The sequence below is a fragment of the Struthio camelus genome, chromosome 8 (genome assembly GCF_040807025.1).
Source record: "Struthio camelus isolate bStrCam1 chromosome 8, bStrCam1.hap1, whole genome shotgun sequence".
Taxonomy (NCBI): Eukaryota; Metazoa; Chordata; class Aves; order Struthioniformes; family Struthionidae; genus Struthio; species Struthio camelus.
This window is the reverse complement of record NC_090949.1, coordinates 3932725-3959415: the sequence shown is the minus strand read 5'-3', so window position 1 is coordinate 3959415 and position 26691 is coordinate 3932725. Positions and strand designations below refer to the sequence as shown.

The 26691-nt window shown below is 42.9% G+C and overlaps 1 protein-coding gene and 2 long non-coding RNA genes across 8 annotated transcripts in view; 1 reads left to right on the top strand and 2 right to left on the bottom strand.

Moving 5' to 3' along the window:
* NIBAN1 (niban apoptosis regulator 1) overlaps nucleotides 1–3262 on the bottom strand; it is a 63422-nt gene extending 60160 nt beyond the window's left edge. The window contains exon 1 of the mRNA XM_068953532.1: nucleotides 3120–3262. Within this exon, the coding sequence (XP_068809633.1) occupies nucleotides 3120–3174 (55 nt within the window). The 5' untranslated portion in view covers nucleotides 3175–3262. The remainder of the gene's footprint in view (nucleotides 1–3119) is intronic.
* LOC138068074 (uncharacterized) lies at nucleotides 1816–11154 on the top strand. Of its 3 annotated transcripts, none has more exons than XR_011142683.1 (4): nucleotides 1817–1889; nucleotides 3504–4646; nucleotides 6737–6822; nucleotides 8341–11154. It is a non-coding gene; the product is annotated as an uncharacterized lncRNA (long non-coding RNA). The 3 variants fall into 3 exon arrangements; XR_011142684.1 differs by having other exon boundaries at nucleotides 8337–11154; XR_011142685.1 differs by lacking the exon at nucleotides 3504–4646 and having other exon boundaries at nucleotides 1816–1889; nucleotides 8337–11154.
* On the bottom strand, nucleotides 4126–26640 carry LOC138068073 (uncharacterized). 4 transcript variants are annotated; one of them, XR_011142680.1, is made up of 6 exons: nucleotides 25661–25798; nucleotides 24255–24327; nucleotides 23362–23525; nucleotides 6876–7700; nucleotides 4991–5208; nucleotides 4126–4262 (listed from the first exon to the last, which is right to left on the bottom strand). It is a non-coding gene; the product is annotated as an uncharacterized lncRNA (long non-coding RNA). The 4 variants fall into 4 exon arrangements; XR_011142682.1 differs by lacking the exon at nucleotides 4126–4262 and having other exon boundaries at nucleotides 4640–5208; nucleotides 6876–7004; nucleotides 7409–7700; nucleotides 25661–26640; XR_011142679.1 differs by lacking the exon at nucleotides 4126–4262 and having other exon boundaries at nucleotides 4640–5208.
* Nucleotides 26641–26691: the final 51 nt, after the last annotated feature.

Here is a 26691-nt window from a genome sequence, read left to right as displayed (position 1 = left end):
ATCAAGTCCCAGCATTTTATTCAAAACTTCATCTCACGCTAATGGCCAATTTCTATTAATTTCTAATCGAAAAAAACAAAAGATTTTTGGATGGCTTGGAAAACGGAACTTTCTGCTACAGTCTCTTACGCAGTGATTTTCTGAGTTGGAAAATCAAGTTTTGCAAAATATTGGCACGTGCAAATAAGTCTGCAGTCAGCTTGAGCAGTACCTGTGACCTTCCATCCCTTTTTCAAGTGCCGCAGCAATGATCCCTGCCTTTGCAATTTCAAATATAGCCTTGCATGTTGCTAACAACTGCCAAAGACCACTTGAAAAATTGCATGTTGACATGATACATTCTCCTGTTAGGCGTTGTTTGCTACAGAAAATATACTGCATTCTCATTTCAACAATTACACTTAGCTTTCTACCTGCTTCCAGGTACGGCTCAAGATACCGCCTCACACACAAATACACAAAAGTCTTGACGATTTGCAATTTGGCTGTTCCAATACTACCATTGTCTCCTGCAGAGAGCACAGAAGTTGAAGCAGGTTTATGCAGAAAACACAGTCCTTGCATTCAGTAATTGTGACATTCCTAGGCAAGTGCTTTCTTAATCGTCTCTGAAATTCATTCCTCCAACTGGTCTGACAAAGCTTGAGGTTATTCACCCGCAGGGTAGAAAGAGCCCAAAGCACGGTGCCTCCTAGGCTTCTCCTGCAGCAGGTGCTGGTGGCACAGTTCTCTGTGATTTATGTGGACACACTGACATGTTTTTACATACACAATTTTTGTACCCGTTTTGTTCTCCTCTCATCCCTCAAACGCACAATATGAGCAAACAGATCTTTGGGAATTATAAGAGCTGTAAATCTGTACATACATCAATGGAGAAACCATATCGGTTTATGGCTGAAAACCGCCTCTGTCCCTTTAGCCCGCAATCTCTCTTTTCCATCTGCTATAAGGTTGTAGCTTAAGTACTATCTACGTAAACTACAAGGTTTTCCAGCGCCAGGACGCTGCTTCAGACAGATTAAATTACCACTGTGACAACAGCAAATTAGCATCGGGACAACAACTACACAGCGGTCATGCAACACGCTCAAGAAGTCACATTTAGCTCTGTCCCATATGATTTCGGCTAAACCTGGCTGGGACCAGCGCTTAATGCTGCTCCGTTGACACAACACCTAGGTGAGCCTGCAGATGTAGGTGGAGGTTGGCACGGCATGGACTACCCTCCAGCAAGCCGGGGCTCAACCTCAGCAAGCTTCTGCTGCACAGACACGGAGAAGGGGTCACGGAGAAGATTACGGCAGATGCCAAAATCCAGCGCCAAAACTAGCGCGCAGGAACTGCAAATACTAATTTACTCACAGAATCACTGAAACGGTGGTGGGAAGGGAGTGCCAGAGATACTCTAGTCCAAACCCTCACATGAAGCAACACTCAGGCTTCCCTGTTCTGGGCGTAGGGGAAGTTGGGCCAATATGACCGAGAGTATCTCCCGTTTAAGAAACCACACCGAGTTTGGATAAGGTAACTGGCTGCATTCCCTAAGTAAGATGTGTGAGGTAACACCCCTGAGCTCGATGCCTCCCAGCCTTCCTCACCAGAGCTGCTCCGCTGAAGCACTACAGATTTACAGCTGTACTAACAAAAAGCAGGTATCTCCCTTCCCTTTTTACTGAAGGCTCCTCTACATCGGGGCGGGGAAAAAAAAACCACACATGCACCAAAAAAAAAAAAAAACCTCCCACAAAATAAAATTAGCCTAACCTTCGAGAAGCCGGCTAAAAAACTGCTGGTTTTTCCATCTACAAAGCGAGCGATTCAGGCAGCTTCCGTTTCTTGGAACGCACCGGAGCAAGCTGTGCCGAAGGCAGCCGCAGCTAAGCAAGGTCTGAATCACGCCAACTCTAACCTCAGCCGGAGCTGCAAGTCTGGCGCGCGCGCCGGACCGCGCTCTAAGGAAACGTCGGCATTTGAAGACGTTCCTCCCGAGTCCTTTTCCCACTGCAAGTAATCGTTCACGGGCAGCTGCCGCACGAAGGGCGTCCTTGGTCAAAGCAAGAGCCGAGAGCGGGCAATCCTCGCCGGCGGCAAGGGCGGCAAACTCGAGCCAGGCGATAAAGGCGGCTACGTCTTAAGTTCCTTTTTGCGGGAGGATTTCACTTTACCATTTGCTCGGGCAGAGCCGACAGGCAAACGGGGCCGAAGAGCCTTCGCGCCTCTCCGCCCCGAGCGGACGCCCTACCTCGAGGCGGGCCATGGGCGAGCTAAGCCGAGGCGCGGGCTGGGCCGAGCGGGGGCAGCTGCTCCTCAGCTCGCTGCCCCGAGTTCTCCAGCTCTACGCAGACGGCCAGAGCGAGCGGCTGCGGCGTTTCCTCCTTCGCCGAGCCGGGGAAGCGGAGGAGCTCCAGCGAGACGGCGGTCCTCGCAGGCGCTCCCGCCTCTCGGCCAACGGCTCGGCGTCGAGTCGGGGCCAGGAGGGCACGGCGAGGGCGAGGGGAGGCCGAGGTTGGGCCACCAGCCCCGCACGCGCTCGGGCTGGTACCGGGCGGGCCGGGGGAGGCGGGGGGAGAGATGAGGCTTCCCTCGGAGGCGCAAAATTTTTATTTCGCTCCCAAGTTTCTGGTAAAATTCGCCACGTAAATACGTTACCTGCTGCCGCCGGCCGGCCGGAGGGGACCGAGACGCGCCACAGCGAAAGGTGTTTCACCTCCTGGCCACTGGCCGCCGGCGTGGCAAAAAGAAATTAACCCCCCCCCGGCCCCAAAACACACCCTGGGGAACTGTGCTCTTTAACAGCAAAACGCACGAATTTATAGCGATATGTTTTAAACAAAAACAAACCAAAAAAAGTTTTTTTCCTCTTAAATGTTAACAGGACAAAGTGTTTCCCTCCAGTTTGCGCTGTGCCCCACAACCCGGAGCCGGCAGGCTTTTTTCTTAAGGTCTGGGCGCCCAGCAGACCCCCCCGCCCCGCCCAACCTCGGCGCCGCCGCCGCCATGCGGCAGCCCGCGCCGGGCGCCCTGAGGGCAGGCGGTTTCCCGCCGCGCGGCGCAGCAGCCCCTCAGCCCGGCTCCCCTGCCCCGTCGGCCGCGCCCAGCCCTGCGCGGCGCCCTACCTCGGATATAGGCGCACTTGCTGTCGTCCAGCGGGCCGGAGGCAGAGCCGCCCATGCTGGCGCCGCGAGCTGCGCAGGGCGCGGAGCGGGGCGGCGGCGGCCGCACGCTGAGGCGCTGCCGCCGGCGCCTCCCGCCCGCCCGCCCGCCCGCCCACCGGCACCGCCCGCCGCCCGCCTCCCTCCTCTCCCTCAGCCTCAAAGCTGCGTTATTGCAGACTCTCTGGAAAGGCGTTGGTTTCCGCTGGTTTGCACCTGCCGCAGAAACTGCTTTTTAAAATAAGCGTGGTTTTGTTCTAGTCGCTTGGGCTGGCTGTGCCTCAAGTACCCTTAACGTTGTGACGGTTGAAAGTTTTCATAACCGAACCCGGCCCTTCTGCTTTTCAGACTTACGGTTAACCGTCTTGATCAAACTGGACGTAGCGAAGGCAGCTCGGAGGCAGTTACCTGCCTCCAGGTCCAGCACCCTGCTAAGCGACCTCTCCCTCAAAGGCCGCCGACCGACGCCAGGCTTTCGGCATCAATTCGCGCTATTCACACAGACTTTCTAGGTGTATTTTAGTTGTCCCGAAGCGTAGCGGCGCAATCGTTTAACTGCCCTGAGGAGAGCGGATGCATCCAGGGCATCAATAAAACAGTGGTTTGCCGGTCTGTAAACATCTCAGCGGAGAATCGAGCCTAGTATTTAAATCAGCAGCCACTTCTAGAGGCATGGGGTAAATCCCAGGCTTTCGTCAAGAGCTGTTAAACTCTACTACGAGGCTTTTAACTCGCTACCAGCAAGCTGGACGCTGCGGTTCCTGCAGCGTGCACCTCCGAGCTGGGTGAGCGGACAACCTAGAGGAAATACGCTGCACACCGCCTTGCCTTTTAAAGGTGTGAGAGACGAGCTTGGCCTCCGTTTATAGTGTTGCGTGTCTTCTATCAAGTTTCTTTCAGACGACTTTCATGCAGGCACGTGTGCTACGCGAGTCACCTCCGCTGGTATCGGAGAGAGAAACCGTGGAAAGTTCATGAGCCGTAACATGGATTGCTGTTCTGTCTCCTCGTTTAGAAGATGAAAATATGCCAAATCGCAGAAGCTTTGTGCTCAGGAACAGATGTCAGGGTGCATACAGGATGGGAAACCTCCCTGCCTAATTACAGCTAGAGTGAAAACAAAATGAGAAGTGAACAGTTTTTTTAATTATAACGTTTCATGCTTCAGTAGCACCTTTTATCCAAAGATCCCCAAGCATTTCGCAAATGCCAGCTAATTAAATACCATCACTTTCCTTTTAAGATAGCAACGTGCTATGGTTTCATGGCAAAGTTAGTATCTTAAGCATCTTTAAGAAGACATCACAGAGTCACAGAACGGTTGAGGTTGGAAGGCATCTCTGGAGATCTTCTGGTCCAGCCCCCTGCTCAAGCAGGGACACCTAGAGCACATTGCTCAGGACCGTGCCCAGATGGCTTTTGAGTATCTCCAAGGATGGAAACTCCACAACCTCTCTGGGCAACCTGTTCCCATGCTCAGTTACCCTCACGGTAAAAAAGTTTTTTCTTATGTTTGGATGAAATTTCCTGTGTTTCAGTTTGTGCCCGTTGCCTCCAGTCCTGTCACTGGGCGCCATGGAGAAGAGTTCAGCTCCATCTTCTTTTATACCCTCCCATCACATATTTGTACACGTTGATAAGATGCCCCCGAGCCTGCTCTTCTCCAGGCTGAACAGTCCCAGCTCTCTCAGCCTCACCTCATACTGGAGCACGACAGATGCTCCAGTCCCTTAAGCAGCTTTGTGACCCCTCGTTGGACTCGCTCCAGTAGCTCCATGCCCCTCTTGTACTGGGGAGCCCAACACCGGACCCACGCGCTCCAGGCATGGCCTTACCAGTGCCGCTGAGTAGAGGGAAAGGATCACCGCCCTCGACAAGTCGGCAACACTCTGCCTGATGCAGCTCAGGATACCATTGGCCTTTTTGGCCGCTAGGGCGCATGGCTGGCTCATGTCCAACGTGTTGTCCACCAGGACCCTCAGGTCCTTTTCTGCAGAGCTGCTTTCCAGCCAGCTGGCCCCCAGCATGCCCTGGTGCATGGGGCTGTTCCTCCCTAGGTGCAGGACATAAGAGAAATGTGAGAAAAGTCAGGAACAGAGCCAAATGACCCTACTTCTATACTGTTTAATAGCAAAACCATCCTTCCCTAGGATAAGAAATGGGCCATGTTCGATTTTAATTTGATGTAACATGGCCGCATATAATGGACTGCAGTTCTCAATGACAAGATAATTAAACACTATCAAAGTAACAGCAGCGCAGACAAAACAAACACTTTCCCACTTTTTCTGCTAAGAAAGCTTGATCTTTAAGGGAAACGAGCTTTACGTCTCCCTCAGAACGCTCCTTCTCTAAACACCTCTTTTGTATCATATCCTAAAGGGCAACATGATGGAGCTCTTCCATTCTACACAGAAGGTGAATTCAAGAGTGAAAAGGATTGCACTTCTTTCCTATTATCTCTTTGTAGAGGGGACGGTAACGTCACCGTGAAGTGACAAAGACACAGACACGACCACAAGGTCCGCTCTCAACACAAATGGTCACACCAGCATGATAAAGTGGTTGTTAGTCAAACACACGGTCCTGAACACGACCACACGGCTGACAAACTGCAGATATGTCATCAGAGGGACTGATAAAATCTTTGTCATGTTGTTGGATACTTCCCCTACGTACCAACACCATCTAAGTGTAACTTAAGATATGCAAGGAACCAGCCGCTCTGACATGATGCAAAATAGCATGTGCCTGCGCCTTCTGCTTCAGAGGAAAATGAAGGGTTTATCCTGTTTATACTCTCCCAGAACCATCTTGGTTGCCTCACAAACACAGTTCAATATTAGCAGAAGCATTTAAGCGAAATGCATATGGAATCCATTGGGGCAGAAAAGCAACTATCCAAAATTACCTTATAAGATTTCTCCCAGGGAAGGTAGCCATTTTAAGATCACTGACTTCTGCAAGCACGATAGCAACATGCTGTTGACAAAGACAGCCACAAGCACAATAAAACTATCAAGGAGGCATAATAATTATCTATTGCTAGAGGAAATCATTAATCGTTATTGTCTCAAAGCCAGTACTGGGCTGTAGAAAGTAGCACTACGGAGAGAAGCAGCCCTTTTCGCCGGACAGGCTGGTAGGTGAAATATGTTGTGAATCTCTTCCATCTAAATAACACCGAAAAACATTACACACAGAAAAACATTACCTCTATGAGGTATTTTCAGAGGCTGGAAGGAGGTCTGAAAATCTAGCCAGGGAAGATACTCCAACAGAGTCAGAACTGTTCTGGCTGGAGATCCAAAAAACAGTATTTTGATAAAAAGAGCCTTAAGAACAGGGAGAATTTGTTGTGCTTTAGCTACTACTCTAATTCTGAGAGACTTAGAAAAAGCATTGCTCTGAAAACCCATAGACAGAAGAAGAGTGGATTTTAACAGATTCTTAAGGGAAAGGCATGACTTGGAGACAGTGTATGAAGTGCTACTGTATTCCAGAGGAGAAATAAAAAAGGTATGTACGGTCACTATCCAAAGAAAAAAATTAGCTAAAACCCCTTATTTTTGTTACTTCAGAAGGTGTGGATGACACCAGACCTGAGGAGTGTGAACTGCTCATCAAGGACGAAAAGCAAGGCAAAGTTATATTTCTATAGCAGAGGGTAAGCAAAATATCTTGGTAGCAAAATTGTATAATTTGTAAGAGTATCTCTACCTTTCAGTAGTTCTGTGAAAGAAGATGGTGAAAAAAGGCGGTGCAGGATGAAACGTAATCAGGCAGCTGAGTGCACAACCTAATGCTTCCTTCTCCACTCCTTATTTTCTTCCTCAGTTGTGCTTTCTTCTGATTCAGCATGCAAATAACGATTATTTGAATACTCATTAAATACCAGTGCTCATTAAATACCAAACCGTAGATAACATTCATCATTTTACCCTTCTTGGTTGCCAAGTGTTAGAAATGTCCCTTTAGTCCACACATTTTAATCTGATCCAAGGGAATTTTTAAAAACTTTTCAGTAGAGAAACTTCCTCATAAAAATGCTTTAAGGCTGACATGGAAGAGTCCAGTAGTTCTCCAACCACATTTAGTAAATAGATGTAGCTCACTGTGAGGCTCATCTAGAGGTTAGCACTGTTAAAAATCTTCTAGCATTTCCAACCTCAGCATCCGAAAAGTACACATCTTGTTCCTCAAAAATATACACTTTTTAGTGTGAAGTCAGAAAACTTGAGGTAAAAACTTACTTTTCTTAGTTTTTGAACAGTGAGGTGGGGGTCAAAAACGCTCTCCTGTAAATGAGGGCTAGAACTTTTTCTCTTTTTTCGACAGCTGAAATTCTTGAACAGTAGGATTTAAGCAGCTGGGGTTTAAAGACAAATGCCAAGTCTCTTGCAATGCATGATAAAAGATTCAGCTGATAGCACTGCATTTTCATACAAGCTTGCTGGATTTGCAAAATATCCGTAGTCTTGATGTATACTGACGTGTTCACCGAAGTCAGTCTTCTCAAACATCACACTGCAGGGTGTTCCTACTCTAAGTAAACAAAACAGAAGAATGCTGCTTAGATAAATAGAATTGCTTCTCAAAAATTAGGAGAATTGCACGTTGCTAACTTTTGTGTAAAGGAGAGGGCTAGCCCTCTGAGAAACAATATACGCATGGGAGAAGGTATGTTCATTATCTTCTTTCCTATCTTTATGAGCCCTTCAGTGTGACATAGATTCCCAGTTCACTTAGACTCAAAACAGAGACCTGTAAATATATTCTGAGCAGCTTACACTTTTTTTAACAAAATAAAAAAGCTGTTAGCACATTTGGCATATTACCAACTTTCGTATCAGGGTTGTTTTCTTAAAACATTTTCAGATTCTAAACTTGATTTATTACAAATAAACAGATTCTCTCAAGTACAGTCTGTTCACAGAGAAGGATGATTAGCCTGCACACCACAAACACTCAGGTAGAAAAAGCCTCGGAAATCACTAATCTCACTAGAACAAGATACTGCACCGTACCTTAACTGTAAAATAGCTTACCTCAAGCCCTGTGGCAAACAGTCCCACTGTTCTTTTTTCCCTCCCTATTCTTATTGCATGAGTGCTGTTAGCCCTGTCTCCTGCCGTGTCAGAAACATAATGAGAGCTCTGTTTTACTCTTGTTCTTTTGAAGCCAGTCTTGTGACTCTTTGAAGCTGGAGTCTGTTTTTTAGAAGTTTGGAGAAGCAATGCTGTATCTAGAAGAACAGGAAAGTACAGAGCAAACCAAACACAAACGGCAACCAGTAAGGAGGAAACTCTCAACCAGTAAGGAGGAAACTCTGCATTTCCAAGGACGTGATACTGGAGTGAGGGTATCTGGGAAAGAAATGAAGTCTTTGAGCAGGGATGTGAAATTCATAATCCTTAAGACCTGATTCGTGATCACCTTCCCTATATGTTAAAGCATCCAAGAGCTGAGAGGAGCCTCCAGCTGTTACCTAGTCCATTGGCCTGCCCCAGATGCCAAGTCATTATGTTGTTTTTGCATCTATGCAAATTAAATTATACATATTGAACTCTTCTTGTTTACTAAACATGTACTAAATCATATCTGGTACATTCCAGCACCGCTTCCTTATCTTCTTGGTCACCAGATGATGAAATCTGTTAAATTAGTTTGCTAGAGGTTTTAATGAACATTCCTGCTCATTTGCCACTAAAAGCAATACTTTAATTTGTGAGGACATTCTTGTCAAAGCAGCTAACATACAGGTCTTTGCAAATTAATTGTTGATGCAAGCTTCCTCGTTGTCAAACATGATGCATGTATTTGTTCCCTCTCCTTGAAACAGATGGTGTATAGAAACTAGTAAATAAATCCACAGTTGACTGCACTTTCCACAGTGCAGTGCTCACACAGCTTCAGAACAGCCAGCCAGAAGGAACAGCTAAATCCGTTGACCTCACCAGAAAATTCAGGATAAAAATCTGTCGGTGGTAGATCCAATGGATTCTTTAAAGCCTCAAAAGGGCAGCCAGACCTGCTTGGGAAGACAAAAAGAAAAACCACCTCAAGTGGTGGAAATGAGTTTATAGGGTGTGATTGCCAGCAGGCGGATTTAAGAGGTTTTCAGCTCAGGTAACAGCAGGAAGGCTCACGTATGATGGAGACAGTCTGAGGGACTAGCACGACTGTCTAACTGTAAAGAGGAGAGTAGCTTTTCTTTTGTTGCTATTAATTAGGCGGTTTGACCCTGTTTGATATGTCTGGGAACTGAAGGACCCACTGAAATTTTGCCTCTGCATTGTTCACTGTCCTGCCTGGCAGGAAGAACGAGCCAACCGTGTATTCCTTTACTGGTCTTAGAGCAGCTAAAGAGCAAAATCAGCTACTTCCTGTTTGAACAGAAGATGTGCCACTGTATATGTGTCACCCACAAGAGGCATCCTACTGCCTGTAAACAGACTTTGCGGAGGCAAGACATCGAAACCTACAAATTAGATCTGTCACTTTTCTTTTTAATTAAATTAAATTGCAGCATGACTCTATACTTAAGAGGAGTTAGGGTGGGATTATATTGCATCTGTGACATGTACAGAAATTCTGCCTCCATTTGATTAACAAAGATACTGCTGAAACTTTCCTCGCAAGCGAGCTGATGTTCATGTATTATTAACTATCCTTAAAAAGTATGGCAATCATATGCTGCAGAAGCTGAATGATCCTGCACACATGATTGAGGAAGCAAAGGAAAAATTCCCACCACATCTGGATTTGCTTCTTCTGGGTACAGATGGTTTTGGTTGCTTGCTGTTCAGAATATATTCATTAAGATTAAGCACAGGGTTTAAATGCAGTCTTCCTGTTCCAGGTCTCCATTTTCCACAGAGAAACTTTTCATCAGGAGCCTATCCAAGAAGGCATATGTACTGATAGAAATGGGATTTTCCAAACCCTATTGCACATTGAGTAGGCTGTAAGAGTTCAAAAGCATAGCTGATACACAAAAGAGATCTGGATAGTTTGGATTTTTGTTTTTTCTTTTTTCTCCTCTCTCAGGATTGTCTTGTCTGCTATGAAAAACTTAGCACTCCAAGTTTTTGAACTAAAGTAAATACCTCCCGAAATGCTTACAAGTTTTTCAGTTAATGATGCTCAGAGCATATACCTTCTCATAAATATCTCGATCCAAGCCTCGCTTTTGACATGGGAAAGTCATGCAGTGATAAGCCTTCGCAACAAAGGGCACAAAATCCTAATCATGTTGGTAGGCGAGGTTACAAGGCTGCTCCTTGTAATCCTGTCAGCCTAATGCCGTTCTCCAGGTTACCTTCAGCCTTGTCGTAGAAGAACCTGCCCAGACAATAGAAGAACATCTCCAACATCACCCACCCGTGGGCACCAGCACCAGGGGCTCAGCACACCTGGCGTCAAAATATGTTTGTTAATGCTGCAGGATCTGCCCCTAGGATGTTAACTGGTACATAAATTGCAACAAGCACCTTATGATGAAGCAGGAATCAAGAATCTTAGCAAGGAACTATCGCCAAACTTATTCGGGTAGTAACATCTGGACACAGAGGTCTTCGTTGTCCTTTAGGAGAGCAAACGTGAGCAACTGGTACATCATTACCGCTGCACTGATGTTGCTTCCTGTGCACTGATTATGCTTACTGTGTTGCTCTTCTTGTTGCTAATGTTGTGGGTAACAAGTAGCAAGTAGTCTGCTTTTTTAGCTTGTTGTCTAGCTTCGGTTCTCATTAGTTGTTATCTTTACCTCAGCTGTTACATCTTGTGAAACTTATTATTGACTTTATATCCCTCTATGCTAACTACTGCTAAAAACAACAAAAAAGGCAAAATTAAACTGCTACAGCATTACTGTTGTGCAAGCCATATACACATTGCAATTGTCTGGCCGTGCTAGCAGTGTCTGTTGCATCTTTTATGATGGTTAATGCTACTTTGTATAATAATCCTGATTTGTATTATTATATATAATATTTGTGTGAAGTTTTGTAATAAAGCATTATGGTGTGCTCTGCTAGCAGTATCTAATATCTCCTTCTGCTCTAAATGGTACATTTTTATATAATAGTCATCTACTTACAGTGAAAAAACTCTAGCAAATTACTAGTGAATCTTTTTTTTCAAAGCAATTTAAAAGTCAATATTTATTCTGCTTTTATAAGAAAGCATAATATCCTCATAAAAATTGCTTGCTATCATACGTACACTTCCATCATTGCAATCCCACTAGTTTTGCTGTACTGTATTGAACATACTGGCTTATTTACTAGAGTAAAGCAGTCCTATGCAGAACAAAAAATCATTTCATGGCATTTTTTGCTGACCTTTAGCAGAAACCTATATTCTGCTTGGTCATCTATGCAGTTCAGGTTTACCAGGTTTTGACCACAGTCAGTTGCAATAATGTAAGTAATGGTAAGGCAACTATTGCTTTTCCTTCTTTTTCTACTTCTTAATAAAGTTAGTATTTCCTTAGGCACTGGAATCTTCACTTGCCTGACATGAGAGAAAATAAAAAAATTCTTCTGGTATTTCAACTTATGCTGAAACATAATGATTAGGAGTATTATCATGGATCTTAGGTCAATGGTCTGGATTGGAAGGGACCTCTGGAGATCATCCCATCCACCTTCTGCTGGAAACGGGACCCTAGATTAGGTTGTCCAGGGCTTTGTCAAGCCAAGCCCTGAATATTTCCAGCGAGGGAGATTCTCCCACTTCTCTGGGCAACCTATTTAAATGTTTAAATGATCTCACAGCGAAGATTTTTTTTCTTATATCCCAACAGAAGTTCCCCTGAAGCAACCTGTGTGTATTAGACTGAATGTGTTTTCTCTTGATGTGTTCAGATACTCACATTTGTGCGTGCCTGTCCAAATAAGCAACAGAAGAAACAACAGCAGCCTTGTTTTTTTCTTTTTTTTCTGATGATGTCATGGTGAATATTTGGTAATTGAACTACCTCAAAGCTAGCTTTTGTCCAAGTCTTTTGTACAAAAAAGTGGAGCAATAAACCCTCTTTTTCCCCTTTGCACAGCCTGCATAAGTACTGGACAGAACTGGGTACTCTTTAAGGACTCTGTAAAGCTCTCTGGAGAGCCAGAGAATATAGAAAAGGGGAGGAGGTTAAAATTGAGAGTGTTACGGTTCTACAGCTCCCCCTCCAACCTTAAAATGAAGGAAGTCTTTCAAAGGACTCTACCTACATACTATAATCCAGCTGTAAGGGTCCTAGCCACTGCCTGAAGGCCTATATTCTACCCTCATTTTGTGCACATACATCACTCCTGCAGACTGAAAGCAGCCTGCAAAACTTTGAAGTCCTGCCAGAACAATTACCTGTTACTTGGTGCGCTGCCTAGAGTAAACCTTCCAAAATTTAGATCCTAGAATCCATTTCTCTTGTACATTTCTACAGCTATTTAAACAATTGCCAAAAAAAAAAAAAAAAAAAAAAAGAGAGAGAGAGAGAGAGAGGATAAAAATGTTTAGATTATGGAATAAGCATGAATAATGGTTTGGCTACAGTTCTCTCCTCTTCCCCTAAATGCTTGAAAGAATAACAGGAGGAAATACTAAAAAGAACCAGCAATCTAAACAAAGGTTGTGAGGTCAAACTCTCACTTGTTCCTCCATCCTTCTCTTTATCGCTGCTAGCCACTTTGCTGTCGGTGCTCAGCTTAAGGGGCTGCTTGCATTGTTCGTCCACAGACAGAAACAATAAACGACAAAAAAAGCTTCACGGTCACCCAGCGATATCTTGAGCCATTCCCGAGTCTTGCGTTCAGCAAAATTAAAATTCTCTGAAAACTAGGAAATCGAAACTGAAGTACATCCTTAGCAGCCCTCGCTCTGACCACCATAGCTGCATAGAATTAGCTGCACAGCTGGCAGCTGTATCTGTTGCGTTTAGGTGTACCTGCAAGGAATGGTGAGGAGAAGTATTGCATGAACTTGGCAGGACTCTCTTTCTACCTATTGGGGAGGCAGCGGTGCAGGAAAGATGCAGACAACCAAGTTCGGAAGATTTTCTCTAGCACAAAAGTCTTCTTGCCCATAGGTCTTCACAGCAGTGACACAGGAGAGAAGTTTGAATCTATGGATTTAAAGACAGCCACGTGACAGTTTACCATCAAATGGCAACCCATACATACAAGTGAAGGACTGTGAAAGCCCAGCAAGCGTGAGGCTGCTTCTAGGAAGCACGCTGTATTTGAGGATAGGTCAGGTATAAGTAGCTGCCATTCAGTCCAGCTCATGTAAACCCTGGATCTGCCGTTGCAGAAGAAGTCATTAGACTCCGCCTGACAGTGCTCCAGTGTCCTGTTTCCTGAATGTTTCTGCTGTCTGCAGAACGCAGGCATGTTGTACTGGCACATCCCCGAAAATAAACAGAGCCAAAGTTGTAGCCTAGTTCCACAGTTTGGCCTAATTCAGTATGCTGGGAGCACAAAGAGCCAGCTCTAACCACATCAATTTAAGTCTTTGTCAGTGAACTTTCCGGTTTTATAAAGAACTGTTTCACTGTAGCAACTGGTATCACACAGCTGTAAGTGAGGTACTAGCGTGATACAGTGAAAATAAAGGAAGCTACACAGTTCCTATGGGGTAGAGTGCAATGATAAAGATTGCACTTCTAACAGAGCAATCCCGACACGAACGAGAAGAATCGGAGTTCTGGGTGGTGTTCAATACCCTGACTGCTATAGTGAACGTTGAATACAGTAACTACCAAAAGCATGGGTGCTCAGCTGCCTACCCTCGCCCATACAAAATACACCCTGAGCCGAAACTTCCAAGTAGGAGTTCCCTTCCTACTTTTTTAAGATGTTAGCAGACTAAAAATTACTCCTTGCTGTCTGGCGCCCTCTCCTGCGCATTTATTTACGAAGGCTCTTCCAGATGCAGTATCACCATCTGCCCTCAACATCCTCCTCTTCTGGCAAGGCCTTTCTGTACAAAAGTCCCTCCTGACCCAGCAAACCTTATCTTCCTAGTTTTCCGATACTTAAGTTCAGATACTTAAGTTATTCAGATACTCTTCTTCCTGATGGCAGGTTCTCGGGTCATCCAGATGAAATTATAACAACCTGAAACAGGAGCGCTGAGAGAAAAAAAAAAAAAAAGCTTCATGTATAGGTCATCTTCCCCTCCTATCAGTGAAGAGTGAGCCCACCTCTTTAGCTAGAGATGCAGGATCTACGGACTCTGACTCAAAGAAAAGCCAAGGAACGGAGGGCAAACCCTGAGGAGTTTAGGAACATCTGAAAGAGGAAACAATATGGGGCTAGCACTTAACCGCCACATTTCTACATCCTCCTCCCGGGCTGCCAAGCCACTTTCTCTTCCATTTCCTTCCTCCCTGTTGCCTTTTTTGCACTTTGTCAAGTCTTTCACGCTGCCTCCTCATCCCCGTTCAGCGTTCCAAGACTTCTCTTTCCCATATTTTTCGCCTTTTGCATCAAAACTGCAAGAATCTGAAAAGGATGCTCTGCTACAATTATCACTGTATTTGATCTATATATTTTTAAATGGTTTAGGATGAGAAGGAGACGCTTTTTTTTGGTAAAAATTCATAGATACTGGGCATTCATTTTTCTCTAGGCATCTTTTAAAAATGTTATTTCCAGCCTGTTTGATCATTCTTTGATCAATGGCCACACAATACTACTGTAAATTCTTTTGCAAGAAAGTTTATCAAAAACTTGGTTTTAGCTGCTTTGGGGAAAGAATTATTGTATACTTGAATTGTCCAAGAATTCTGTACTTCTTTAGACTCAGATTTTTGCTATAGATTTCTATATTTTTCCATAGATTTCCTGTGCCAGTGATGAGTCGAGGGGATGAAGACTCCTAAAAAGACACTTTTAAATTTTGTTTGTCTGACTAACCTATTATGTTATGGCATAGTTATAGTATGCTATCTCCTAGCAAGGTGAAGAACATACTGTGGCTCCAACTGTTCCTTCTGGAGTAAGTGTTTAGGGCCAAGATATGTTTTAAGGCTGCAAGTCTGTGAAAGCTATTTTTATAATTGTATTGTGGATTCAGCCCTGGACCTCCTGATGCACAACAACCGACTAGACTTCCGCAAAATAAACCACTGAAAGCAGCGGGAAAAGGAACCCACAAAGTTTTATGAATTGAAACCACCTGCTGTATGATTTACTTCAGCATATCTGTTCCTGAAACACAGCGTAGAGTTCTGTAAAGAACACAAAAGATCATAAGAAAATTTCCAGCAATGCCTACCCTTTTATGATAGTAAATGTTTCGGTATCTATGGATAGTTTCCTCCTACTGCTATTTAATTTATCATTAGTGGTGCCTGGAGCTCCTTCCAAACAGCATTCTTTAAATTGTTTTCAGGATTGGAAGTAAGCTTTTTTAAATTTTTCTAAAAAAAGTATTGTCTATTGTTGCTAAATTATTACCAAAAACTCCTGAATATTGTGGCTCATGGGAAAAAAGATGTCAGCTTTCTCCTACCTGCTTCCACTAACTTCAAAATGTTTCAAAATGTTTAGCTTTGACCTTTGGGAAAATGTAAACTTTTCAAAACATCTCAAGTTCCTTTGATGGTTGGTATGACTTAAGCACCTTAATCATGCAGATACTTAGGAATGACTACCCGAAGAGAATTACTATATTCGCTTTTTCTTTCCCCTCCAATTTTTTTATTTCTAAGTTGTGGCTGAAACAGTCAGAATGTGCTTTGAAAACATCAAAACTAATGAAGATGTTTTTAAGAAATGTTTTTAAGAACTTAAAATCAGATTTTTGTCTTTCCGATCAAATCGCTTGCACAATTTCTCTTCCTTAACTTTCTAAACTCAGCATCGAATTGTATTGTAGCCTATTTTTACGAGTTTGGACCCGGGCAGAAATCTAGAACTTAGCTTTAACTCACTGTATAGCTCTAACACGGGCATGATTCAAAGGACCAAAGCTAGCTTGCCAGCTCAGTCAATTGAGAGAGGGATGTAAGCACAGCATTTAGAATACCTAAACTAGAGCAAACTGTGTGAAAAAATCCCAGCTGAACGTTGTGAGTACAAAAAATGCTTGATTTTTCTATTAGCCACCCTGGAGCATTCTTCTGTTCTACGCTCACCATAACGTCTCTCTTTTCCAGTCAGTCACACTGGCTACACAATAGACGGGATCTTTAGTGCTTCTGATTTTTGTTTGTCATTGGGTTCCCACTGCTATGTTAATTAGATTAAACCAGACTCCCACTGAGAATGTAACAATGATAATCGTTGTAGTAATCTGTCAGCTCCCTCTGAAACCACTTTCGATGGCTTTGTAAACTTGCTGTCTCCACAGACCACACCAGTTGTTTAATATAAACACTCTGGTTTGGCCATAGTTGCTCTCAGATGTGTTGCAAAAATCAAGATAGAAAAATAGATTCGTAACAACTGGGAACCTGAAGCACATATCAATCTTTCCATTCAACTGACCGTGAAGAGGGCAATGGAAACAGAGTAATTTTTTACTTGCTTAGCAGACATTAGGACTGTCATTGCTTTTCAACTCTCAGATATAAATATTGCGGAGAATTGTCTCCTGTCAGAAGTTTAAAATGACTGTACGTTAATACCCACCAGTTTTTTCTTGTCTGGAAGACTGGCTTGCTCTGTTTGTCCCTCCCATTTAACAGCTTTGCCTGAAGTACGCTTTTGCCTTTCCACTGCTTGTTTTAAAGATAGTAATAAATTTTGACAATTTTTAGCATAAACCCTCAGTTTGAGGACATTTCACTTCCAAGCAGTTAACTTTTAAATCCATACTCTGACTGATTTTATCGGGGAAGGGGGGAAGAACGATGGAAGAGTAAGTGCTGAGCCATCTTTTCTGCTTCGCAGTACGAAGGCATTCAATATTCAGACTATACTGAGAAGCGGAGTGGACTTCATAAATACAGGTTCTTTACAAGCCAAATAGAAACCATTATAACAAATAGGTATTTCTCACTGGCCTCATGCCTTGTTAATCTGAATCCACAAAGTTTACGTCTTCTGTATCCAGCGTATACATGCGTGTGTGCACGGGCACACAAATCTGTGCTCATAATGCTGTGTTACATGTTTCCTTTCTCTTTTTACTGCAAAGCTGAACCAGATGTCTGCAAGGCTGCAGAGAATTATCAACCTATAAAATAGATATAGGCTGTTTTTCTCTTAACTATGTTCCTGAGGTTCATTTGGAAAGTAAAAAATATTCCAAATAGCAGAACTTTACACTTTAAAAAACAAGCAACAGCGTACAGCCAAGTTTTCACTTCTATCCCATAACCTGAAAATCATGAAAGGAGAGTGGAGGTGGTACCCAAAAAGGGAAATAAATTTCTTTTTTAGGACTCTATGCTAATACAGTGCCTGATCCCAGAACTTATCAAAGTGCAATATAGGTCCCTAATTTATAAGGGTGTTTAGAAGATTATCTGGCAATTGTCTTTGTCTTCAACTGTGGGAGCCGATTCACAGACCTTAAGTGACTTAAGGTAGTACAAACAGAAATTGAGCCAGGCCCCCTTGCCTCCTTGTACAGCAATTCTCTAACTGCAAAATCCTACTTACTGCTGTTCAGCTGAAACGTGTGTGCAATATGCACTGTCACCCCAAAATAATTATGGCTCAGATCTGTGTGCCCCAAATTCAAGGCCCACCCGGACTATGGCAGTAGGCCTGTCTTTGAGTTAAGCAGCTCTGGAGGTATCTGAAAAAAGAGCTAGGTTATGAAGAAATGGACTGAACTGCTTGGATAAGCCTCACGCTCTCCAGAACAAGGAGAACGTAGCTGGCACGCACCCTATTTTCAGAGTTTCTTGTAGTCACTGCTTCAGCTCAAATAAGGGAAAGAACAGATGGGCTAAAGATGACCTTTCCGGATTATATTTAAAACACGTAGCTCAGAGATAGTCTCGAGCAGTTTAACTAGCCTCTGCAAATATGGCACAATAATCTGTTGAACTTCCTCATTTATGGAAATTAGCCCATAGTTGTCCTATGTGGGTCACAAGCTTGAACCAGTTACGACACAAGGTGCTATGAGAAATCCTTTAAAATAGGTTAACTAAAAAGGGGGAACTAATAGTCATTTATCTGCTATTACTGAGGCTGAAGCCAGAGCCAAATAAACCTATAGCCTGGATTTTCTTCAGATTTTTTTTCCTCTCCTCTTCTTTGAACTATACTTTCTGTTTCTACTGCTGAGTGACTATTAAAAAGTATACGCTCATTCATCACATTTAAAAGGTAGAGATAAGGTCAAAAGACCAAGAAATCCTTATACTTATTTATCTGTTGCATGCATTTTCAGTATAAGTGCAAACGTTCAATACCTTTAGAAAATGTGTTCTGGGCTGGGGCATTGGACAGCGCGCTGACTTGTAGGACTGTAGTAATAACTGCAAAAAACCTCTGAACTTTCTACGGAATTCATCTGTTTCATATAGCTACAGTTATCAATGTGACTAATTAAACCTATTTGCACCCTTTTCGAAAAAGATCTTTGCTGATGCTATAAACACAGAAAAAGATCCTTCATTCTGTTTTCTGTATGTGAAAAATTGCACTAGAGGGCACCACACAGATATCTAAAAGATGGTCCAGGAAACCAATGTGGACAAGCAGCTACTTACACCTAATCAGAGAGCAATAGCCGAATTAACCAGCTACAGGTTACACCTTCAATAAACACACATTCAGTGGCAAGTTCAGTGTTTCCATCTATACTTAGCTTGAAGTTTGCTGCTTCCGTTTCAGATCTCGAGGAGGTCCTGTATGCAGGCATCGCTCCTACCTACAAACCTTGTCCTATTTCTAATCTTACCGCCATACTATCTCGTGGCCTAGACCCACATATCTAAAATATTGCCTAAAGCTCTAGGATGAGAACTGTGGTTGTTAAACCTGTTTCCCAGGGCACAGTGCAATTTTCTATCACACAGGAGAAGCTCATCTGCACAAGACACAGCTTTACTATGGGTTAATCTCAGTCTGCAGAGCTATTCCCCCAAACACTACAACCTCCCATGTCTCAAAAGGCTTTGACCTTGTCTTTCTAATGTACATATAGTTATTTTAAAGACCTATTTCAAATGTTGCGTACACAGTTCCCCTACAGGAAACCACATGCCACAGGTGTTAATCAAGCATGCTTCCTTACTTGCAGAGGATAGGATGCTCCAAACACGTGTGCTGAATCACAAATTATAAAGTTGGAAAAATGTTTTTAGCATGTCCGTATTTCTGTTCAAATTACCTATACTAGGCACTGGAGCTGAAGCATTGGACGTTTCTCTCTGCCATGAGACTACCTAGGGCTTTAAGAAGTGTGCGCAAAATCCCCTCAACTATTCTTCAGTTCTGGAAGAAGTGAGATGGTGAAACACGAACCAAAAAATGATCTCGTTGCTCCCATTCCACTTGTTACAGAGAAAAAGGTAAATAAACTAGTAAAAAGGGAGTTACAGAAGAAACAGAGGCAGCTTGACCCTCGGGCTAGATTCTGTCCTCCTTACAGCGCTTTTTGCAGTGAAAGGTAACTTCAGGAATAGCTTATGTTCCTCTAAAGCATTTCAAATGTCATCCTTTGTGGCTCTAACAGAAAAATTTTAAGGCTTTAAAGCAGATTTACCACGATTCATTTGTAATTCTTCTGGAACAATCGCTTCATTGCAAAAGCCTCTGCCTAGCACAGGAAAGAGAGCTGGGAAAACCAGAAATTAGGACTCTCTGTTGAAGCCTGAAAAAAGTTACCAGCAGCACAATGCACAAACCTGGTTGGAGAGCCAAGTGCTCAAAAGAGGTCCTGGCATATTCTGTAACTAGTTAGATATATCACTGCTGACTTGTTCTAAATATCTTAAATATTCTTTGTGAGAACACCAACAAACTAACTTTTGCGCTTTGCTGCCAACCCACACTGTGGAGTTTAGACTTAGTAATTTGGCACCCTGAAAAATAAGGTGGGCCTGAGTCATTCCGTCCAAGAGTGGGAGTGGAGAAATTCCTAGTCTTGTATTCTCACTACAATTGTGTTTCTTTGTGGGGGAGATTTTCTGCTATTCTGCCTGCCCCTCACCTAGAAGCTGACTCAGGCTGCTGGTGCTTTCCCGGTTCCCGCTCCCTCCTTATGAGCATTCGTGTAGCACGAGTAGAAAACTACTTGCAGATGGCAACAGACACACACCTCTCTCCCTCACGTTTGGAATTTTGTCTTCCAGATTTTGCTTTTTATTCACACCTATGCAGCAGCCCCAGCACAATCTTCTGCAGCAGATGAGGCCTGGACTCTAGCCATGACTCTAGTGAGAAGCATGTTAAGGGACGGTGGGACTTTGTTCCTTAAGAAGAGAAGAAAGAATTAAAAATCTTTACTTCACCTGGCTACAAGAGAATAGAAGAAAGCCTGAGGGGTTGCCAGACACACGCATACTTGGTTCTCCTTCAAAAGGGAACAAAAAGTGCTCAGTGGGAAAGCGAAGAATTCTCCCAGGCCAAGAGTATTGACATGATTTACGTCTTACAGCAGTTAGTTGCAATAGAGTGGAGACTGTGCTTTGTTTTTGTTTCCAGGCATATTCCTATTAGAAGACTCATTTGACTTAGTATTCAAGAGAAACAACATTTTAGTTCTTTTCCTGGTTACTTATAAGTTACCACTCTTTTGTTCTTATCTCCTGGCCCTAGATTTCTGGGAATGGAAGGGCATCCACTGACAATTTATCTTTCGTAGCCCGAATTCTGAATATCCATTAGTTACATGGAACAGGTCATAATGCGTGACATCCCACAAGGAAGCCAAACGTGTTTAGCGTGTTATTTTCATCCCTTGAAATAAGCTGGAAGAGAAGAATATTCTGCTGTCCGAGATGAAATCACTAGAGAAGTCATACCAAAAAGTTCAGTGTACTGAGAAAGTACAGCTTAGAGGATAAGGGAGAAAGACCAAGACAGTTGGCTTCACTTCAGGAACCTCCACCAGAGTGTAAACTAGCAACAGTAAAGTCATACCTATGTTAAGGGTACTTGAGTTGATGCAAACGCTATCGGAAAACCACTGCTTTAGGCGAATATGCAGCTTCTAGCTGTTTAGTTATGATCGTCTTTGGCAACACATGCAAGAAAAAAACAATTATTACCTCTGCCCTAGCTGTGATTAACACAATATGTTTTGGATAAATGGATTTAATTCTCTCCTATTACCATATTTAAAGGATAAAGGAAATGCCTGGATTACGTTCCCACCAAATGAAAATATTTTAATATGCTCTTTAATTAACTGATTAACTAATTTCTTTCTTTCTCTCCCTGCATTCTTACACCTGCCACTATATTGTCTTAGACATCATACACAACCAATATCAGTGATTAAGGGCACGCTACCCCACTCCAGAAGTCCAAATTAAACATATTTCTTTACAAACAATACTTCTAATTATCGAGCTTTGTTATTTCAGCCAAATGTGTTAATATGCCTGACAGATGTTTCACAAACTAAGGAAACATATTTTTTCTGCTCAAAGTATGAATATTCTGAAACCATTACGCGTTTTCTAGCACATACCTAAGGCTATAGATTTTGTAAATATACTGTGTTTAGTCTAAGTGAATTTGGGGTTATGCCTTTTTAAATGCTTGAGAATCTGAATTTCACATACTAACTTTTCTGTTTATATTGCCATTTCTGTAATTTGGAGGTTTGCTATTTTGAATCATATTTCATTTTTTTAAATTAGCAAAATCCTATTACCACCACTTGCAATTCCTCATTTTATGAAGTAGCCAGTGTTATCTTGCAGCTACTGCTGAAGTTCTCAGGTAGTTTCAACCTCCGATTTTACTTTGCTGATCTGATCACTTTCAGAAGCATGCAGTTTAATAGTGTTATGAAAACACTGACTGCAAAATACTAAACATTGCTGAATTACTACCCGTTCCTGATACCACTGTACTGCTGCTGTTCATCAGTCACAGCAACCAGTCTCACAGGGTTGGTTGGCTTGTATTTACATCGGAATAGCTCACGCCCATACAACCGCCAAAACCATTAGGCTATATTGCCTGTTTAGAGTTGAGATACTTTTTCTTCCGCTCTCTCCTCCTTATCAGCTACCTGCATTAGAGAATTTGGCCTGATGCTGTTCCCATAGAAGCTGCCAAACAGTTTCATGCCTGATTGATTGCTCCAAGTCTGTTGCCATTCTGCAGGGTGTTTTGAGTGCATTGCAGTCACGAGTTGATGAAGGCTATCCTAGGGTCAGACTCATCAACATTCTTAGGATATGTTGGAGAGGAAAAACAAGCCCTCGCTCTTTCCTAAGCAAGATCCATTATGTTACTATGTGCTCCCATCTCTGCTGCTCCTAGCATACTCAGGACTTAGAACTGCTATTTTTAGTCATATCTTTCCTGCTTGGGTCAGCATCAATTGCCCAAGTGCTGGCTACATCCAGGTCTTCAGTGACTCTTTTTAAAGCAAGAACTTTATAATGGTGGGACCTGAATATTGATGATTCTGCAGTCTCTCATGCAAAATTTCTTTTCCAAAGGAAGAAAGCTGACAGAATCCCTAATTGGTGCATTTCGACCTTTGAATAACAAGGACTCTTCTGCTACATATTCCCATTTATGCACACCTACCTCTGTGAGTAGTTAATACGCCATGGTTTTCTCCTTCTCACTCATTTCTGTGTACAAGTCTCAGAATAAAGTCACTTTATTTTCAAAGTTCTAAGAAACACGTTACTGGGGTATATGTTACTTACCAGTCCAGGAAATTAATCTAGATTATAGCTGAGCTGTTTCTGGCACACAGTGAATTGTTTTCATCACGTACACAAACAGGTGTCCTGAATAAGCGACCCACCCAAAGAGATGATAAGCCTGAGTCTCCAGATGGTTATTACCGCTAAACATAACCTACTACACCGCTAGCAAGTACGTCCAAGGTAACTACTTCTACTTATCTTCAAGATCCCCACCTGACAAAACACTTGAATGTTGCTTAAAGAGGCATAACTTCTGCCTTGCTATGAAAGATTCCCTCTGCCACTAATTACTTCAGATCTAGTTCAGATTTCTATAGCCAGAAAGCCCTACTTCAAACACCACGTCTTCCTGAAAGTGAACTATTACTTGATGGAACGGCTTAATTCCTGCCTTCACCATACCTCTGTGCGGATCTCTCATGACCCAATGAAGAGCTTTTCCTCTGAACTGCTGCTGGACGTTTCCACTGGATTGCCACAGCTCTAGCAGAGTTACAACCGCACTGCAGAAACGTCACATCAGTCCATCTACCTGTACCAGCCACGTCTGTCAGTTCAAGATGGCACTGTCAAACAAGAGTTTACTGCTAAGGCACCTTTTTTTAGTACTGAACCTGGACTAAATACTAGTATCACATGCGTATACAGAGGGTCTTCTTGTATCCTGAACTTCCTCTAAAATGGGATCACATACAATACATTTTGTGCTGAGTGATATTGTTTAATTTCCCTCCTTTCCCATTCAGGATTTTGAACATTCTTCATTGTTAACCATTGCTAACTAAATATCAAGTAACTTCCTTGCCTCTGCTTTATTTTTAAATAACTTAAATTCTAAATTGCAGCAAAACCACCAATCCTGAGCCAGTGTTGCATCAGAAGAACAATCCCAGGCCCCTTTCTTCCTGCCTCCCTTGTACCTGATTTGATCCAAGGAAGGGTGCTTATTACATACTCTTAACCCGCCTGAAGGGTAAATGCCTTGGAAATTTCTCTTCCTATGTTTGACAGCAGCAGCCAGCATGGGAGAAAGGACTGAGTATTTTAATAATGCTAGGGCAGGCAAGTCACAGCCTACCTGGGACAACACCAATTACCTCACCTCATCTTTCCAATCCATGGCCAGTTTATTTTTCCCTTGCTGTCATTTATACATTCATGTTTCTTTAGTATAACGTACCACAGCATAGTAACGCGCCAACATGAACATTTCCTAGCTTCTCCCACCTTTTGTTATTTACAGTTCTCTACCTCCAGACGTTTAAAATGGGAGTACTTTATTTGCCGTTTCTTACCTCTTTATGCTGGTTTCTAAAAGGCAATGAATGGGTGGCCTTCAATCGCTTTAATGGATAATAAATATTTTACCTAGAAGGAGGACATGGAAACGGCATGTCTCAGTTGACTGGAGTAAATTACTGCTATTTTGCAGCGGCAAGGGGAAGAAGAAATGTGTCCATTATACCATAAACAGGGGAAGCCACAAGTTAATGAAATCTATTCCAGCTATCATGCTGCACCTTGTTTTCTACCCACTGCAGAGAAAAGTTGCAAAGAGCAAAAATCAGAGGTTTGGAATACAGTATTATGGACACCCCAGACTTTTGTGTCCACGCTGTGAGTGCAGAATCACAGAATGATGGAATAGTTCAAGTTGGAAGGGACCTCAGGGGGTCTCTACTCCAACCTCCAGCCCAAAGCTGGGTCAGCTCTCAGGTCAGACCAGGTTGTTCAGAGCTTGATCCAGCTGGGCCTTGAAAACCTCCAAGGATGGAGATAGCACGGTCTCACTGGGCAACCTCTTCCTCTGCTTGACTGTCCTCAAGAGTAAAAAGTTTGTCCTTATATCCAGTCTGAACCTTTCTCGTTTAAATTCATGTCCATTGTCTCTTACCTTCCCCCATGCAGCACTGTCAAGAGCCTGGCTCCATAACCTCAGTACTCACATGGGGCTTGCGGCCATGGGTCCTCAAAGCCTTCCCTGCCCCAGGCTGAACAAGCCAGGCTGAACACCGCTGGCACAACTGATGCTGAGGATATTAAAAATCCTTCAAGGATTTTTATCCTTCATACAGTTCTTGCAATACTGTCACGTCAATAGCTGTTTTCCTTTAGCGTAATGGAAGCATTCACCCAAACTACTTGGATTAAACGTGTCTGATGTCTAAGTTCTAAACTGTATTTTCCACAGACAATTGATGGGAGACCATTACATGGAATTGCTCAGTGAGAACATGAATCTTCCCTCACCAGACAATCCCTTTCTAAGGCAACTAGCATAGCAGTTGTTTCAGTGTATTCAGTATTTATTTAGAAATACAAACTCATTTGTGTAGAAGGACTTAGTTCTCTACTTTATCTGTTTAGTAGATTGTGTTGAATTTCCTCTTGTCTCCTTATTCCACTTGGGGTGAAATGTTTTTCAGAATTTTTATAGTTTATTTGTTAATTTACATGCTACTGCATACCTTTGCATTTTACTGGATGCATTTCCAACTGCATTTTCCAACTGACCTTGCCCTCCATCTTCCTTTGGAGACCTGCCTGCCTTAGAACGGCGTGCTTGCATTTTGCAAATCTTATTTTACTTTTACAACATTCGGTGACCTAATTTTGCTCGTTGCTATTCATTTTTCCTCTGGAAAGAAATCAAATAATTTTACTGACAGTCATACATTAACACAGGAACTGCTTCACTCACCACGGAACTGCAGGCACCCAGAAAGCAAAACACTTTTCACTGAAGGACACTTTCTGGAGTAGTAATAGCTTGACACGAGGAGTCTTCCCTTCCTCGTCACTGCCAAACAGCTGAAACATCAAGAAAGTTTCAGTCATTAGTTCTGCCCAGTTTAATTGTAAATAGAGCAACTTACCAGATTTTTTTTCATCTTTTCTGCACGCTCTCCCAGCTTTTAACATTTAAAAAGCTTGACATAATTCAATTGTTTTTGAAATTATTCAAATTTTGAAGGCAAAAAGGCTTTAAAAGTCAACCAGCCAACCAACCAACCACTATTGCAGAAACTGTTCTAACGTCGACGTCGTGTGCCTGCAGCACTTGCGTTCTGGTCCGAGTTGTACATAAGCCACTTGGGGAAAATGCTGGCGCACAGAAGGAACCTCGTCATCCTACTGCGCTAGCAGAACTTCCACACGGCCAGCGGAGCGCAAAGGGCTCGAGCTTCAGTTCACTAAAGCCGAACGAGGGCTAATCGCCCTCCTAACTTGACTTTCATGACTCTTCCCTTCACCTTTCCTCTTGACTGTGAACTTTGGTTGTAAGATATGCTGATGATTACCAGTTGAGTTTTACACAATAATGATACCTTTTAAAAAACAAACAAGCCGACAAACCAGGAACAAAGGATGAATGTTAAACCCTATCCTCAGTCGTACTTTACTCCCTCTGCGATTTAGCTGAGCCATTTGATTGCGTGTAGAAAACAGAAATGTTATTGCTGACTAGCTCACCAAGCTCTTGTGAGGATTTAATTATATAGGCTGTTCTGTAAGCCCCAAGGTGTGCGTGAAGAATGAAAGACACTATCTAAACATATTTATTTCCAACCACCAGCGGTATGTGCTGGATTTTTTTTTTTAAATAAGTGAAGGTTTGCAAAGAAGAAAATGTCCTAAATAGGACTTTCTCAGTGAATATTGCGATGATGAGATTATTGATTGTAACACTCCGAGAAACGTAAAATGCTTGCCATATTCCATATTAAGTAA